The sequence below is a fragment of the Hydra vulgaris genome, chromosome 11 (genome assembly GCF_038396675.1).
Source record: "Hydra vulgaris chromosome 11, alternate assembly HydraT2T_AEP".
Lineage (NCBI taxonomy): Eukaryota > Metazoa > Cnidaria > Hydrozoa > Anthoathecata > Hydridae > Hydra > Hydra vulgaris.
The window spans coordinates 26635782-26655180 of record NC_088930.1 but is presented as its reverse complement, the minus strand read 5'-3'; the positions used below and the strand labels follow the sequence as shown (position 1 = coordinate 26655180).

Genomic DNA, 19399 nt, shown 5'->3' with positions numbered 1-19399 from the left:
CGCTAGCTCTTTAGAGCAGTGCCAATAATAGTATTTGTAGAAAAGGGAAAGAGAAGCAACATTACGACGATGTGATAACGGTTGGAGGTTGGCTGCAAGAGCAGGTCCAACTATGTTTACAATGCGTTTTTGTACCTTGTCTAAAAGAGAAAGGGCATCATTAGAAGTACCGCCCCAGATATGGCAACAGTATTCCATACAAGGCTGGATTTGAGATTTATAGAGATAGAGAATAGAATCAGAATTAAGAAAGTGACGAGCTCGATAAAGATATGCAACCTTAGTAGATGATAATTTTGCAACTGATTTGATATATGGTTTCCAAGAAAGATTGGAAGTAAGAATTAATCCTAGGAGATGAAGAGTAGATGACTCATCGAGTACATCACCGTTCATAAATATAGGAAGATCTAAATTATTGCGATAACGATTGGCTGAAAAAAGTAGAGTTTTATCTGTATTGAAGTTCACCAGCCACTGTGAGCCCCATGCTGTAGCAGAAGTGAGATCTTTTTCAAGCTCAAATGCCCCCTTCAAGCAATCAGAAGGTATTGGTTTCTTATTACGACAAGAATAAATGGTAGGATCATCAGCAAACAATGCCACCTTAGATGTGGAAATATCTGGAAGATCGTTAATGTAAATAAAAAGAGTATTGGGCCAAGGATAGAACCTTGAGGAACCCCTGAAGTTACAGAATAAGAAGAAGAGTGCTGTCCATCGAAGACAGCTTTTATACTACGATTGGAAAGGAACGATTCAATAATCTTAAAGATGTTGCCGGAAGACCAGCATTCCAAACTTTATCAAAAGCTTTTGAAATATCAAGAGCAATGGCCTTAACCTCTCCACCTTTATCTAATGCACGATAAAACCTGTCAGTTATTACTGTTAGCAAATCAGCTGTAGAACGAGAAGATCGAAATCCATATTGATTGTCAGAAAGTAAGTTATTAGATTCAAGATGAGAAATTAAGTGTTTGTTAATTAAAGATTCAAAAACCTTGCTTTTGATAGGAAGAAGACTAATGGGACGGTAGTTAGACGAATCAGATCGCTCTCCAGAATTTTTGAAGATAGGGATAACAGATGCCGCATTCCAGCAGGCTGGAAAATAAGACTCTGATCATCACTTGTTGAATAGTTTTGAGAGTATAGACGACAGCTCCGGAGAACACTTCTGCAAGACAATAATAGCTATGTTGTCCGGGCCACAAGCTTTAGAAGAGTCTAGGCAGGAAATCACTTTAGATACAGAGGCTGGAGTGATATGAATGTCAAGCAATGGATCAACCTGTTTGTTGGCAATATCAGGTTGAACGCAACTAGTGGAATCAAGAGATGATATCGATGAAAAGTTTTTAGCAAACAGTTCAGCTTTGTCTTTAGGTGAGGTGACAAAGTCTGAACCATACAAGAGAGATGGAATTATAGATTTGCCCTTATTATTAATATTATTAAAGATTCTCCAGAAGTCACGAGAGCCTAATTTTTGAGATGAGATACGAAATTTCATGACCTGAGTATAGCGGGTTTTGGCGTTAGACAAAACCTTTATACAATTGTTTCTAGCAGTAATAAACAGAAGTCTGTTTTCTGGAGAATTGTTTTGCTGATAAATATGGAAGTAACGGTTTCGATTAGCAATCGCAGCAGCACAGTGTGAGGAAAACCATATAGGAGAGTGAGGCTTGACCTGGAATTGTCGGGAGGGAACAAAAGATTCCATGCCAGCCTGAATCCACGAAGTTATGTAAGAAGTACATTTGTCGACAGGAAGACAAAAGATTTCTACCCAAGGGCCGTCATGAAGAAAATCACAGAAAGAATCCCAGTCAGCTTTACTGTAGTTGTAAGAGGTTCGATAATAGGGGGATTCAGGTGATGAAAAAAAATGAGATATTAGTTTTAGAGAGAGCTGTGATCAGAAGTACCGAAGGGTGAATGTGGAGAAACTGAGCACTGACTAGGATCAGAAACAAGACATAAGTCAAGTAGAGAAGGTATATGATTCAGGTTGTCAGGAAAGCGAGTTGGAAAGTTGACTATTTGAGTTAGGGATTGAGAAAGGCAAAAGTTGTGGGCTTTAATGCCTGCAGAATCACTGACACTAGAGCCAAGCCATTAAGAGTGGTGAGCATTACAGTCACTGACAACAACTATATTAGCTTATAGATAAAGAGAGAGGGCTTGGTCAATATGATCAGAAATAGCATCAAAAAGAGTGCAGTCTTGAGATAAAGGTGAGCGATATAGAACAAAGAGACAAAGAAAAAGGCAATAGATTGAAGTGGTGCTAAACGAACGCACATGAAAGAATAGTCTGTGGATTCAAACCTAGTTTCACGACAAATATGTTAATTCTTACGAATGTAAATACCCAGGCCAAGCATGTGACTATTGGAGTCTTTACGAATTAAAGCAAGATAACCATCAAAACTAAGATCACAAGATGAGACAGCTGAACTCAAGTTAGTCTCACAAAGAGCAAGTAGGTCTGGTGAAGTTTGCAATAGATAAGACTCAACAGAAGAAAAGTTACTTCGAAGACCACGAATATTAGTGAATGATAGGTTTAGAGAACTTGGTGATGATGATGGTTTTTTGTGTTTTATAGTTTTTGTGACTTTATTCATTTTTAAATTAGATTGAAGAACTTGACTCAAAGCATAGATAGTACTCAGAACACTGTTTAATACCCCAAGCAATTGGCTCATTTCTACTAATAAACCCTAAGCCGTAACAAAGGGCTCCAAATGTGGTCTCCGCAATGCACACCAAAAGTACAAACAAGGACACCATCCATGCGCAACATGGCACTGTTAATACTTTGATATTTTTCAGCTGTTGATGGAATCAGCCTCTCTGAGAGCTACCACAGAGTTCGGGAAACCTGACTACCAGCCGGCCTCAGAACCATAAAACTGAGTTTTAGAGCTGTAATCTCATTAGGAGATAATAGAATGAGTTGCCTAGTCATAAAAACAGAGACACAAGCAAAACCCATGCATTGAGTCAAGAAGATCCAGCATTCAACATCCTAAACTGGAAACAATGTATTAAAAATACATCTGCGCCAGCCTAATAGATGAAGAAGGGGTGCGAGGCTGGTCAACAGATAGAATCTGTTTACCCCTTAAGTCTTTGCCTAGGAGGCCTTTTACAAAAATTTAACACTAGATATAACATAGTTGATTGTATACTTGGTATTTTTGCCTCCTAAATGGCATTTAAAGTATATAAGTTTATATTTGTTTACATTAAATTTTAATAGCAATTATTTTGGCATGCCATCAATTTTGTTTAGATCTATTACATTCTTTTCTAAATCAAAAGCTTACATGGTTATGTTAGTTAACATAACTAACATAACATTGAAAATTTCTACTAGGAACTTATATTCTTTGTGACAAGGTGTATGTTAAAAAAATGTTATTGTATCAGGAAGTTGCTGTTTTTGCAAAACCAATGATATGAATTCTCTTTCAAATAATGTTTTAGATGTTATGATAATTTGTAATACAAATTGTATGTTTGATGTCTTAAATTTCTTTTGAAAATGTTGTAAAAAGCTGTAAACAAGTAAATTCCTAATTTTTATGAGATCATTTTCATTTGACTCTAAAATCAGTAAGTCAAAAAGCAAAGCAAAGGCAATTATATGTGATAAAAATCTAACATTTTATGAAAAACCTTGGTTAACTACTGATGGAACTATTTTGTTGTTTGAATTTTGTCCTTATTATCAAAAACACATAAAATAATGGACTCAGAATGCAAAAGTTTTTTTTCTTGATAAAACCTATAATGCTCTTCTTAATCACCCTGAAACTTCTAACATCTTAAACGCAGAGATGTAGTCAAGACAGCAAAGGCCAAGACCAAGACATTTGGGCTCAAGACCAAGACTAAGACATAAAAAAATCAACCCAAGATCAAAACTTTCAAAGTTTTTACAAGACCAATATCAAAATTCTCATTTAAAGCGGGAAGTTGCAGCGATCTACGGTTTGTTATTAATAACTAATTCATTCATTGATATTTTTCAAAAGAATCAAGAAAGTAAAAGACAGGTTCGAGACCAAGACCAATACTCTAGGATTTCAAGATGAAGACTAAGACCAAGACATTAGGCTTCAAGACCAATACCAAGACCAAGACAGTTAAATATGAGTCTCAAGACCAAGATTTTGGTCTTAAGGCCTAAATTTCTGCTGAAATGTTAACAAGACTGGTGATATTATTAAACTTGCTGTTACATAAAGTTACATAACTTTTTAGTTTAAGACACATTACGTTATGAGGTACAGAATTAAAAGCTTTTGACATATATAAGAATATAATAAAAACTGGTAATTTTTCCATTGCTTGTATTTTCAATCTATAGAATCTAAAAGGTTTGTACAACAGTTTTCTCATTTCAAGGGGCATGAGTAAACTCCATCTACTTCTGTATGATAAACTGGTGTGAATAGGGACATTTTTAGAATTTTTTTGGTACCATTGACTGCAAATATAGTTTTTTTGTTGCAACTAATAAAAATCGTCAATGTTGTAAAAGCACAAAAATAATCACTGTTTACACATTATTGTTTGGAATGAAACGAAAATAAAATTCAGGTTCAGTATTTTTTAAATTAATTCTAAAAACAGTTGGTACAAGTACCACTGTCTATGGTATTAACAAAATGGGAATAATTACCATTTCCTAGAGTTTACATTGAATTTCGAAAAATCTTAATATTCAGTTGGTTGATTCATACATCCTATTTTTGAGAATAGCTGAACAGTGATTTATCCTCAATTTGAGGGAAAATGTGACCCTGTATTTTGCAGGATGCAGAAATGTTTCAAGACATTCTTCCAAGTACAAAACTTGATCAACTCTGAACAAGATACAATTTCTGCTTCTTCCTGAGTTCTGGGTGAAATTGAAAACAACCTACGTTTTTGATTTGATAATAATAAAAATGCACATGTTTCACCCCAGTGTACTACTTCTTGTCTTTATCAGTCAACCATGTACATTATGTTTTTCCAATTGAATTTGCTTGTCATCAGCATCTATAGCATTTTTATCATTCTGTTCAACTTTGCTTTCATGACCTTCTTTTTCATCTGAACTATTTTCAGCATTTTGGTTCTGCAACTATCATTTTAGTGCTATTGCCATTGATTGCCATCTCTTTAATCTCACTACTGCTACTGTAGTTATCAGGTTCTTTTTTGTAATCTTTGCTTGTTACACTCTTTCCAGCCAAATATAAATGTTTTTGTTGTAACAAATGTCCCGATTCACCACAATATTTTTTAGATGTATGCCCTGAAATTTTCACAGTTTTGTCAAATTGTTTATGCAACAATTTAGTAAAATTTCAATTACACCTTTAGTGGTTTTTGTTTTGTCTCTACCTAAAAATTTTTTTCATACTTTCTTTTTTTCATATTTGGAGGCTTATTTTAACGCGATTTGCTGCAATAGGTAATATCATAGCCAAATCAAAATGTTAGCAATTATGCATGCCTGAGTAATACTTGATAAGAAAAAAAAGTTTTACTTGCCTATCAGTTGTCCTGTCACTTTATAGACATCCATAAAACTTTTTTAGTTTCAGTCCATATTCATCCTATTGTCCTTATAAAATATACTGCAAATAGATATACTGGAAAAGGGGTGACCTTTTACAGTTTATTTATTTGGACCTAGTGACTTTGGCATTGTTCAAATTTTTCCGGGAAAAATGTAATGTATTGTTCTATTTTTAAAAGAATGATCAATAGTTAGCATTTTCCTTATAAAAAAACTATTTAAAGTATTTGGTATTAATAAAAAGTTGTCAATAAAGTAATTATAAATGAAATATTTAAACCTAATTAATATTGACAAATTTATTGCACATATCATTTACATGTATTGAAAGAAGTTTAATTAACTTTCTTATAACCATGTTGTAAAAGTTTGATTGTCACAAGCCACCAGTGAAAACTACAAAATCTTGATGAATGAAAAAAAAAGCAAAAAAAAATGATAATAACTAATAAAGTAAATAAAAGCTTTTTATTTACTTTAAAAAAGGACACTTAACATAGGGTTGCCAGATGTCAGACAATTACGGAGGAGAATACAGCGCCAAACCTGTAAAAATAAATTTTTTACTGTGATCTCCTTTGTTAAAGCCAGACATCTGGCAACCCTAACCCAGCATGACTCTTAGTTAAATGCTGGGCAGCCCATGGTTTTACTTAATTCAAATGTTTTTGTTATTGTTAAAAAAACCAATTAAGCTTTCAATACTAAAAGTGATAGACTGGTTTATATTCTTATTATAAATTTTAGTTATTATTTTTTTTGTTATTTTTTTATTAAGCCAAATTTTTTATACTTTTTGTTTACAATTTACTAGTGGAGGGAGAAAATTCATTTCATGCTTTGAGTACTTGTACTATAGTTAAATTAATAAATTTAGCTAGATTTTGATAAATTTAATATATATATACATATATACATATATATATATAAATATATATATATATATATATATATATATATACATATATATATATATACATATATATATATATATATATATATATATATATATATATATATATATATATATATATATATATATATATGTATATATATATATTGATAAATTTAATATATATATATATATATATATATATATATATATATATATATATATATATATATATATATATATATATATATATATACATATATATATAAATATATATATATATATATATATATATATATATATATATATATACACACACACACATATATATATATTTATATATATATATACATATATATATATATATATATATATATACATATATATTTATATATATATATATATATATATATATATATATATATATATATATATATATATATATATATATATATATATATATATATATATATATATATATATACACACACACATATATATATACATATATATATATATATATATATATATATATATATATATATATATATATATATATATATATATATTAGGGCTGTTCATGTGAACACAGGAAAAAAAATTTTTTCTCGGATTTGAATGCATAGTTGTTTATTTTGTGCCATTTGACATAGTAATTGACTGTGGAAAAAATCTTTCCAATCAGATAATGTTTAGGGGGTGCTCAATGACCATAAAGTTTTACGAAAAACGTCAAAAACGTGTAAAAAGTTCCAAAGTTCCAAAAATTTCTAGAACCTAGTTAGTTAGATTTTTTCCACTGAAATATTGTCTGATTGCGTGCTATATAGATTAATTAAAGTGCAGCAGATTAACTGTCATCAGGGCACCAGACTAAAAAATGTCTGCTTGTGTTTAAAACAACTGTGTTTATATCATTTTGTTAAAATTTGTATTCATAATTTTAATACTATTATTTAACTCAATTTAGAATTTGTTCAAACAGAATAAAAAGGTTTATAAGTATAAATATTATTTTTATTTGGAATTTCAGTTTGACAACAAATGTATTAATATTTTGATAGTACCTAACCTTAGTAACCTATTACAGAAAACTAGCATGGTAGTCTGGTAGTGTATTGTTTGTTATTAAGTGCAGATAATAATAATTTCTAATTTGAAAATATTTATTTAATTTCTTTAGTAATAATTATTATAATATATTGCTGCAGCTGCATAAACCAACAACTGAATGATAAGTTTGTATAATATGGTATTGAGTTTTGATTTTCTCATAATATTTCAGTTATCATTGAAATGGCAGCATCATCTCGTGTTGCTATCTCTACACGACTTCAAACCAAAATCTTTTTAATTGGACAACCAGAGCCAAATCTTCCAGATAAAGTTCTTCCCTTAACATCTGATGTTTTAAAAACATTTTTTTATCATCTTAATTCAACCAAAAAGTCAGTGCCTGAAAGTCTTAAAACAACTGTTGATGAACTGATTATTATTTGGAATAAAGCCCGTATTCCGACAGCATTTCATCCGAATGTAGTCTTAAAGTTGAAAACTTTAGTCCAGGAATTTAAATTAATAAAAAAAAAAAAATCCAGATTGTCAGATTCTCAGAAATTGAGAGAGAAATCATTTACAGACACCATTGGCCTACTTTTTGACATTGCCCACTAGGATGCTGAAACCATGATCAGAATTGAAGAAGATAAAGAACTTTTATTGGATCAGAGATGTCAGAGAAAAATGGTGATGTTTGGAGAGGACAAAGAACTTTCAAAATTAGAAGAAAGAAATGAAGCAAGGAAACAAGCAGAGAGAGAACGAAAGCTAAAAGAAGAGCAAAGACAATCTGGTGCGAGTGCAATAGTTCCTGTTATTGAACCTTTACATGACGAAAGTTATAGTGATGACAACGATAACGATGCTGTTGATAATGACAAAATGGTTGATAGAGATTTTGAGATAGAAATCCCTGTTTATTACAGACAACAAGTCAGTAAAGCAAGTTCTTCAGGGTCAGCTGAATCAAGTTTAGCAAGTGCTCCAAAACGACAATGTATCTTAGATACAATTCTTGACTCGCCTGATGTTTCATCAACATTAGACAGAATTAATCTATCTGACACAAAATTTACTATACTAGCAGCAGCAATTGCAAGGGCTGGTGGACAGAACCTCGATGATGGATCATTGTCACGTTCTACAGTCCGTAGAAAACGAACCTATCATCGATCAAATATTGAAGCCAATGTTCGAACTGAATTCTGCGATTTGGACAAGCCACCATTAATCGTCCACTGGGATGGCAAACTGATGATAGATCGTACAAATTCTGCAGCCCCTAAAGCAAATGTTGACCGGCTATCTGTAGGTGTGACAGGTCACAATGTTGACAAAATACTTGGAATAGCAAAACTATCAGCTGGAACTGGAGAAGCCCAAGCAAAAGCAGTTATTCATCTGCTTAATTTCTGGGACATAATTGGTGATGTTATTGGAATGAGTTTTGATACTACAGCCTCTAACACTGGCTCCAAAAATGGTGCATGTGTAGTTCTAGAGAAACATATAGGTAGAAATTTGTTATATTTCGCTTGCAGACACCATGTTCATGAGATCATAGTAGCAGGAGTGTTTGGATCACTATTTGGACCATCATCTGGTCCCAACATACCTCTTTTCCAGAGATTTCAGCAATATTGGCCCAAAGTTAATCAAGGAAATTTTAAACCTCTGGATGACATTCGAATGAAAATACCCCTGGTGCAAGAACTACAAAATGAAGTGATTGCATTCCTCAAAGAAAACCTGCATGTTAAAATGCCAAGGGATGACTACAAAAAAATCATGGATCTCTGTCTGTTAATACTTGGAAAACTGCCTGATCAAGAAGAGAAAAATTATCATTTCAAGATCCCTGGTGCTTATCACATGGCTCGCTGGATGGCCAAGGTTATTTATTGTTTTAAGATTTATTTATTTCGTGAAGAGTTCAAGTTGACCACAAAAGAGGAAAAAAAATCTCTGTGAATTTTGCTTATTTGCTAGTCTGGTTTATGTAAAATCTTGGATATCATGCACAAATGCCAGCGATGCTCCAGTTAATGACTTGTTTCTGTTTCAGCAACTTAAGCAGTTTGCAGTTGTGAATAAAACGATTTCCGAAGCAGCAGTCAAGAACTTTCAAAATCATTTGTGGTACCTTTCACCAGAATTGGTCCCACTAGCTTTGTTTTCAAACAAACTTCAAACGGAAGAGAAGCGAAAAATGATTTCCAACATGAAATTTCACGGTGAGAACTGGTCTGAAAGGTTGATCAAATTAAAGAACATTGAAAGTCTAGAGAAGAAATCTCTGGACATGCTGGTGACATCAGTTTCAGCAAGTGCGTTGCGGTCAATGAAGGTTGATATTGATTTTCTGTTCAACAACGATCCAGCTACCTGGAATGATTCCCCAGAATACCAAGAAGGAAAAAATTTAGTATATTCATTGAAAGTAGTAAATGATGCTGCCGAACGATCTGTGGCTTTAATGTCGATGTTTAATGAATCGATTACAAGGAATGAATCTGAAATGCAGAGGTTAATTCAGGTGGTTGAGGATCACAGAAAGCGAGTGCCAGATGCCAGAAAGTGTACTCTGATGAGTTATAGTCCTCGCTAGCATTAACATTGCACGAACTATAACATTACGATAATTAAATGTTAATTGCTCATATGTTTTTTTGTTTATAATTCGTATTTTAATCAATGACAAAGAGTCAAAAATCCTAGTGTTTTATTTTGGAAAAATTCTGATATAACAAAAACCGCAGAACTTTAGTCGTATTGCAGTATTTTATTTCATTAATTTCTCTGCTAATAAACCAGTCTAAAGTGGATGTGGATTGTAATTTGTATTCAGAATTTAATATTTAGAGATAATTAAAACTGATCAAATCTGAAAAATCTAATTAACCGGGTTTTAGAAATTTGTGGAACTTTGTTACTTTTTCCATCTTTTTCACATTTTTCGTAAAACTTTATGGTCATTGAGCACCCCATAAAAATTATCTGATTGGAAATATTTTTTGCACATTTAATTACTTTGTAAATTGGCACAAAATAAACAACTATGCAATCAAATCTGAAAAAAAAAATTTTTTTGGACAGCCCTAATATATATATATATATATATATATATATATATATATATATATAATATATATATATATATATATATATATATATATATATATATATATATATATATATATATATATACACACACACACATATATATATATATTTAAATAGTGCTTTTTTTATATATACATTTATTTGTATATATATATATACATTGTGTATATATATATATACATTATATTATATATATGTATACATTATATATATATATATATATATATATATATATACATATATATATATATATATATATATATATATATATATATATATATAAATAAATATATATATATATACATATATATATATATATATATATATATATATATATATATATATATATATATATATATATATATATATATATATATATATATATTTAAATGGTGCTTTTTTTAGGAAAATCTGTAAATGAGGTCCTTTTCAGCTTACTATCTAATTCTAATACATTGTTACCACTACCAATCATTGGAAAGTTAAACAATTATGATTGGGTTTTGAGTATTGCTGAAGGTGACAAAATAGTAGTTTTAACTCCTACTCCAATAATTCTTCCAGTTGGAATTACTGCAAGAATCGAAATATCAAAAGAAGATTATGAAAATGGATGTGGGAGTAAAAGCCCAGGTCAGTTTTTATTTTTTTATTAAACATATAAATTAACAAATGAATGCATATAAAATTTGAACAATTTAAGTTTTTATCGTTAGCCTGCTTAAGTTTATTGTCAAAATTGTGAAACAGTGGAAAAAAAAAAAAAAAAAGTACAATGAAAAACAAAACAAAACAGAAGTTAACTTAATAAAATCAAATTTAATGGGATTTTTTATAAAAGTAACATTTAGATTGACAATGCTTCATAAGTTTTTAGGTGATTTACAACAATATGAATAACAAAAAATGCAGCTTGTAAGGTGAATAAATTCTACAACATATTTTTGTGGTATTAAATTAAGTGTCTACTTAAAAAAGTTAGGACAAGTGGCACAATATTTTATTAAAATTAAAATTATTAAAATAATACTAACACAAAATTGAAATTAAAAAGTCAATAGTACTTGACTTTTTATTGATGAAATGTACACACCATTGAAGTTATAAAATATTGATAAACTTCGGTATGAAATGTACATTCATTAAATAAGAAATGATTGGACATTTATTGCTGCTATTTATATAACTCTTTTATTTAATCTAAATCAGAACTTAATAAAGAATTAATAAATTTATCCTTTCATCACTATGGAAGCTTAAGTTATAGTTTGCTTAAAGATCAAAGTTAAGATCAGTATGATAAGTATAAGTATCAAATTCAGGTTGATACCTCATTCTATTTACTTCAAACTGATACCTCATTCTATTCACTTCAAACTGATACATCATTCTATTCACTTCAAACTGATGCCTCATTCTATTCATTTCAAACTGATACCTCATTCTATTTGTTTTAAACTGATACCTCATTCTATTCATTTCAAACTGATACCTCATGCTATTTATTATATATTTCAGAACAAAGGGTGACATAAGGGTAATTCCACATCAATGACATAAGGGTAATTCCACAGTCTATTGAACTCTTTTTCTTCTTTTTTATTCCATCTTTTAACACATGATTCCTTTTTATAAAAAAACATTGAATGCAAATTTCTGACAAAAATGTAGAACAGTTCACGATGTATTGCAATTTTAATATTCATCTGGTTTCTTATTTTGTCTGGTTACCTAATTTGGATAAATTTGGAAATTTTATTTTTAATATGGGTATGATTAGTTTGTACATATGTTACATCATCATATCATCTGATGTTACATCATAGGTAATATCTGATACAAAGCAGTAAGAAATATGTTTCTGTACACCTTCATTGTTTTTAGTTTATCTCAAAATCATCTTCATTTTTGGAAAATCTCATCTAAACATGGGATGAGGTTCTTTACCAGGACAATCATCAACCGTGCAAGCATTTATTTTTTATTATCTACTGTGCAAACAGTTTTTGAAAGTAAATTTTTATGTTTTACTAATATTTAAAATCATTCACTGACAATATGGCATTTTAGTAATAAGAACAAACACAAAATTAATGTGAACCACTTGTACCTGTCAAAATGCACCATTTTAAATGAAGCAAGTTTTAGGTAGCTTGTTTGAATTTCTTGATTGTTTTCTTTGTATAAATCATATCTTTTAAAATGCATAAAAGTAGTTCTTTTCATTTATAGATGTTCTTTCTAATACTTTTACAACATTTTTTTATGAAAGTATCAGAAAGAACTCTTTTATAATCTTTTTTATGAAAGTATCAGAAAGAATTCTTTTATAATCTTTTTTGTGAAAGTATCAGAAAGAATTCTTGCATGAACACTAAGAAGATTTATTTTTTTAAATAAATTAGAATTCTATTTTCATACTTTTCAGTAAGAAATATGCTTTTAATGTAGAAATAGTTTTTATCTTTTCAATTTTTTTTTAGTATGTGTTGCTTTTATAAATATTGTTATTTAAATGACATTTTACAAAATTTTATTTAACTAAATTTCAGTTTTAATTGTGTAAACATGTGCATCTTAATTATATATCATTTTTGATATAATTTATCAATTTTGATGAGCTTTTTTTTTTAAAATAGTTTGTTTTATGTTATGTATTTAACTTACATACCCATTTTAATAGATGTTCCACAAACTGTATCCATCGAACTTCGAATCATAAGTTCCGAAGAATTTTTATTCAAAATGGTTGATGGACTACATGATTACCAGAATTTCATTAAATGTCTATCAAATGATAAAAATATTACAATTGATCTTCCGGAGCAGTTTACTGAAAACTCTAAAGAAGACAAAAAAATAACCATTTCTCATTTTACTTTTAATGGAAGAAATGGTGGTTTTAGTATGCTTCTTGTTTTAAATATTTCAGTATTATGTTTATAGTTTAATAAAATAATTTAGTTTTATGCTTAAGTAGAATAGTTTTATTTATTTTATTTTTATATATACATTGTCTTTTATTTAATTTATTTTATGTTTTATATTTATTTAACTCTTTTTTAAAGATTTTATTTGTTTTAGTTTTATTTTTTTAATGAATTTTGAATTTTTTGTGTAAAACAAAAAATTACTCCATAAAAGATAATAAATTATTATAAATATATTTTTTCTAGATTTACGATTGTCATTACAGAAAAATATTAGCTTTTTTAATGACATCTTTCACTTTGAAAATTTTCATTTACAATTAAAAAAAGAAAAAGAAAAATGGTATTTTCTTGGTAACTCTACTGCAAAAAAATCTTTTATTACCGATAGTGAAGAAAGTTTAGAAATTGAGTCGTTATTTAAGATATCAATGAAGTATGATGAACAAAAACCAGTTATTGAGTTTTTACTACCACCAATGAATTTTTTTCAACTTTTGTCATTATTGGGACAAAAAAAAGAAGAGTTTGATTTAATGATTCCATTTAAACAGTTCAGTCAAATTGGTTTAAGTGATGTGGTTTTACAAGGTGGTAAAGAAGAACACAGGTACTTAATCTTGTTTATTTGCTTTTTTCTTTCTCTTGCCAAGTTCAGGAAACTATATTGGTGTTCATATTCTTTTTTTTTAAATCATTTTCTCAACCCACTGATATAAAGTTTTCCCCTGTCTGATTCCAAAAGTTCTTAACTCATTAAACTCCAGAAAATTTTTTAACCCATCTAGCTCTCAAGGTTTTTAATTTATTTTGTAACTCCAAATATTTTCTCAAAACTTTCAAATTTTTTTAATCCCTTTAACTCCAAAAATGTTTTTCAAACGTTTTTTTCAAAAATTTATTTATAAAAACAATAGCATAGAATCAGTATATTTACAATTACTTGCAGTTTACAGTTATTTACTTGCAGCATTTTTACTTTTATCATTAGTTTATTGCAAAATATTTTTCTATAGATATTTAATAAACTAAAACTTTTTATAAATATTTTCAAATTTTTTATAAATAGCTTTAATATGAGGCGGTAACACTGTATGACAAATTTCAATAGAAATAAATATTCCACAAACAACAGTTGGCTACACTTTGAAAGTTTTTCGACAACAGATTCATTTTTAAGCTGAAGACAGGAAGGTTGAAATCAGCAGTTTTTTGTTGAGATAATGCTATACTGAGATTGTCAAAGGATCCGCATAAGAGTGCTAAATAAATGTGTAGTGAATTTATACAGTCACATTATATTTCCTTTTCTTAGGCAACAGTAAACCATGACTTAAGACAAAACAACCATGTAAATGCAATGCTGTTGTTGTGGCAAAGGATTATCCAACCAAGTACTAGCATTATGTACAGATTATAAACTATATCTAACAGAATGTAAAATTATACAGTACTGTGAATAAGTTTTAGACCACTTGTATAATTACATTTTTTTTCCCTATGTAATTTTTTTAAAGCGTACTTAAGCCTAATAATATATAAGAAAAGTTGAAAGAATATATTATTTTGAATAAATAAACAAAATTGATGAGGAAACATGAGGGATTTGTTTGTTTATTTATTAAAATGATGTGTTATAACAAGTACATCCAAAACAGGATATTCGAAGAATGCTGTTACAGAAATCAGAGAAACTGGCTCCCTTGAAGATAGAAAGAAAAGTAGTAGACCTCCTAAGCTAACAAAAGATGAAAAATAAATATTTAAAAACCCTATCTTTAAGAAATACAAAAAAAGCATCAACCGAGCTGGCAAAAGACATTAACACAGCAACTAGGGAAAATGTCAGCTCTTCTTTTATTCGATAGCATCTACTTAAATTGGGATTAAGAGGGTGTGTTGCAATTCGAAAACCATTATTACAGTGTAACAAATTCGAAATTTTTAGAATGAAAGGACGCCAATATGTTTGAAAAAGAATTAAAGAAGTCTATTGGTCCGAGTGTTTAAACCCTACAATTAAACACAGAGGAGGCTCTTTACAAGTTTGGGACTGTTTATCTCCATCTGGAGTAGGTGATTTGATCAAAATAGGGGGAGGACTCACTGGGTAACGTTATGTGGATATCATAAGGCACCATTCTGTATCATCCGGAATGAGACTAATTGGTCATAATTTTATTCTGCAACAGGTCAATGACCCAAAACATTGTTCCTGAGTGGCAAAAAATTGTTTCAATGAAAGGAAGGAGTACTGGAATTGATGACCTGGCCTCCCCAGAATCTAGTTTTGAATATAATTGAGCATATTTGGGATTACCTGGAAAGAAAAAAAGTTGAACATGCTCCCCAAAATGCTGAAGAATGTTTTGAAGTACTTCAAAGAGAGTGGCACAACCCCAGGATTTTTTAACTAACTTTATAACTGAATCTATTCCCCGGCAAATATTGGCGGGGATCGAGGCAAAAAGAGGACATAGTAAATATTAAGAGTTTTTTATGAAGTTTGACATTAAAAAGTTTGTAATTGTTTCATATTTTGTGTAAAATACATGTGTTTTAATAAGTTTATAATTTAGAACTACAAACTTAAATATTAGAGAAGAATTCTGCGGGGTTTTTTGAAAAAATGTAAGTGGTCTAAAATTTATTCACAGTACTGTATATACATATATATATATATATATATATATATATATATATATATATATATATATATATATATATATATATATATATATATATATATTATTACAGAAATCATAAAAAAATGCAGAAAGTTCATTATTTGTTTTGCCTATATTGTTTTTAGGGTACGTATTTAGTTTATCAATTTACTTTTGAGCCAATCATTAGCATTTTTTTTATAAAACTTTGATTAAACACTTAAATTTGAATTCTTGTTTTCTTTTTCATAATTTTAGCATAGTTTGACATACTTTCAAAACTAACTCAATGAGAAAATATAACTGAAATGCTGTTTGTCCAAATACTTATTATTAGAAATCAGATTTCTGATGAGTCTTTTTTGATGAAACACAGTGTGTACATATATATACATATATATATATATATATATATATATATATATATATATATATATATATATATATATATATATATATATATATATATATATATATATATATATATATATATATATATATATATATATATATTAGTGATGTATTGATTAATCGGCAAAACCAATAGTTGTTATATTCTTTGCCTGCAATTTGTGTACTATGAAGGTAAATATGAGACATACAAGTAGTACTTCTTTTTTAGAGAAAAGTTTGGATTCCTACAAAACATGTAAAATAAATTTTTTTTAAAGTCTTCACTTCCATTAAGGTTGAAGCAACCACTATTAGTGTTGGAAGTTACTGCAAGAGATCAGATTTCTGATAAGTTTTTTTGATGAAACACAGTGTTAAATGAAAAATTTTTGTTAAGTGGTTTTCTACTTATTTATAATAGCTCAATTCCTTTAAAAACATTCAGCACTCTATTTTAATATAATATAATAATAAAATATAGAATACATTTTAAAATTGTTTATATATATATATATATATATATATATATATATATATATATATATATATATATATATATATATATATATATATATATATATATATATATATGTATATATATATGTATATATATATATATATATATATATATTTATATATATATATATATATATATATATATATATATATATATATATATATATATATATATATATATATATATATATATATATATATTAGTGATGTATCGATTAATCGGCAAAACCAATAGTTGTTATATTCTTTGTCTGCGATTTATGTACTATGAAGGTAAATATGAGACATACAAGTAGTACTTCTTTTTTAGAGAAAAGTTTGGATTCCTACAAAATATGTAAAATAAATTTTTTTTAAAGTCTTCACTTCCAACAAGGCTGCAAGCAACCACTATTAGAGTTGGAAGTTACTGCAAGAGAAAAGATGAAATTTATAGAGATAAGATAGCGATTAACAGACAACTTAAAAGATTGCAAATTATGAAACAGGAAAACAAGATGAAGTGAGTGAATTCCAAAAAACTGATGTTGGAGAAAAAGAACTTGATGAATAAGCATTTAGAAGCAATCACTGTAAGGGATGACACTTAATTGAATGATGAGTAATACGAGAATGAGTTTTAGTAGATGGCACAAGAGGGGCTAGCTCTTTAGAGCAGTGCCCATTATTGTATTTATAGAAAAGAGAAAGAGAAACAACATTACGACGATCTGATAATGGTTGGAGGTTGGCTACAAGAGCAGGTCCAACTATGTTTACAATGCATTTTTGCACCTCATCTAAAAGAGAAAGGGCATCATTAGAAAATTCGCCCTAGAAATGGCAACAGTATTCCATACAAGGACATATTTGAGATTTATAGACATAAAGAATAGAATCCTGAATAAGAAAGTGGCAAGCATGATAAAGAGATGCAACTTTAGCAGATACTAATTTTGCAATCAATTTGATATATGCGTTTCCAAGAAATATCAGAAGTAATTTTTAATCCTAGAAGATGAAGGATAGATAACTCATCAAGTACATTACTGTTCATAAATATAGGAAGATCTAGACTATTGAAATAATGATTAGCCAAAAAGTATTAAATTTTATCTAAGCTAGAGTTCACCAACCACTGAGAGCCCCATGCTGTAGCAGAAGTGAGATCTTTTTCAAGCTAAAATGCCCTCTCCAAGCAATCAGAGAGTGTTGGATTCTTATCAAGACAAGAAGTTAGGATATGAAGAAGAGTGCTGCCCATTGAGGACAAATATTATACTACAATTCTTAAGGAAGGGTTCAATAATCTTAAAGATGTTACCTGATACACCATAAGAAAATGGTTTATGGAGAAGGCCAGCATCCGAAACTTTATCAAAGGTGTTAAAATTGTTGAGAGTGATAGCCCAAACTTTTCGACATCTAATGCACGATAAAACCTATTAGTTATTACCATTACCAAATCAGCAATAGAATGAGAATTGAAATCCATATTGATGATCAGAAAGTAAGTGATTAAATTCAAGATGAGAGATTAAGTGCTTGTTAATTAAAGACTAAAAAACCTTGCTTATGATAGTAAAGAGACTAATGGGACAATAGTTAGACGAGTCAGATTGCTCTTTTTTCAGAATTTTTGAATGTAGAAATAACAAAATGCTGCTTTCCAGCAGGCTGGAATACAAGACTCTGATAAGCACTTGTTGAATAGTTTTGAAAGTATAGATGAGAGCTCTGGAGAACACTTCTGCAAGACTATAACAGGTATGTTGTCTGGGCCACAAGCTGTAGAAGAGTCTAAGCAGGAAATCACTTTAGATACAGAAGCTGGAGTGGTATGAATGTCAAACAATGGATCAAACTGTTTGACGGCTGTATCAGGTAGAACGCAACTAGTAGAATAAAGAGATGATATTAATGACAAGTTCTAAGCAAAAAATATAGTCTTTATGTGAGATGACAAAATCTGAACCATGCAAGAGAGGTAGAATAACAGATTTCCCCTTATTAAAGATACTGTTAAAGATTCTCCAAAAGTCACGAGAGCCTAATTTTTGGGATGAAGTATGAGATTTTGTGACTTGAGAATAGCAGGCTTTAGAATTTGACAAAACCTTTTTACAATGGTTTCTAGCAATAGTAAAAAGACATTTGTTTGAGAAGGAAAATGATTTGGAATGTTGAGTATTTATATTAGAAATTGAGGAAGGCAAAAGTTGTGGGCCTTAATGCCTGTAGAGCCACTGAC

General features: G+C 29.3%; 1 protein-coding gene across 2 annotated transcripts in view; it reads left to right on the top strand.

Moving 5' to 3' along the window:
- LOC100210878 (uncharacterized) overlaps positions 1–19399 on the top strand; it is a 108271-nt gene that overhangs the window by 32838 nt on the left and 56034 nt on the right. The window contains exons 6-8 of one of the 2 annotated variants that reach the window (XM_065810615.1): positions 11070–11297; positions 13348–13569; positions 13841–14204. In XM_065810615.1, the coding sequence (XP_065666687.1) occupies positions 11070–11297; positions 13348–13569; positions 13841–14204 (814 nt within the window). Of the gene's footprint in view, positions 1–11069; positions 11298–12759; positions 12813–13347; positions 13570–13840; positions 14205–19399 lie in introns of those variants that run through there. The other variant, XM_065810616.1, reaches the window with a different exon arrangement.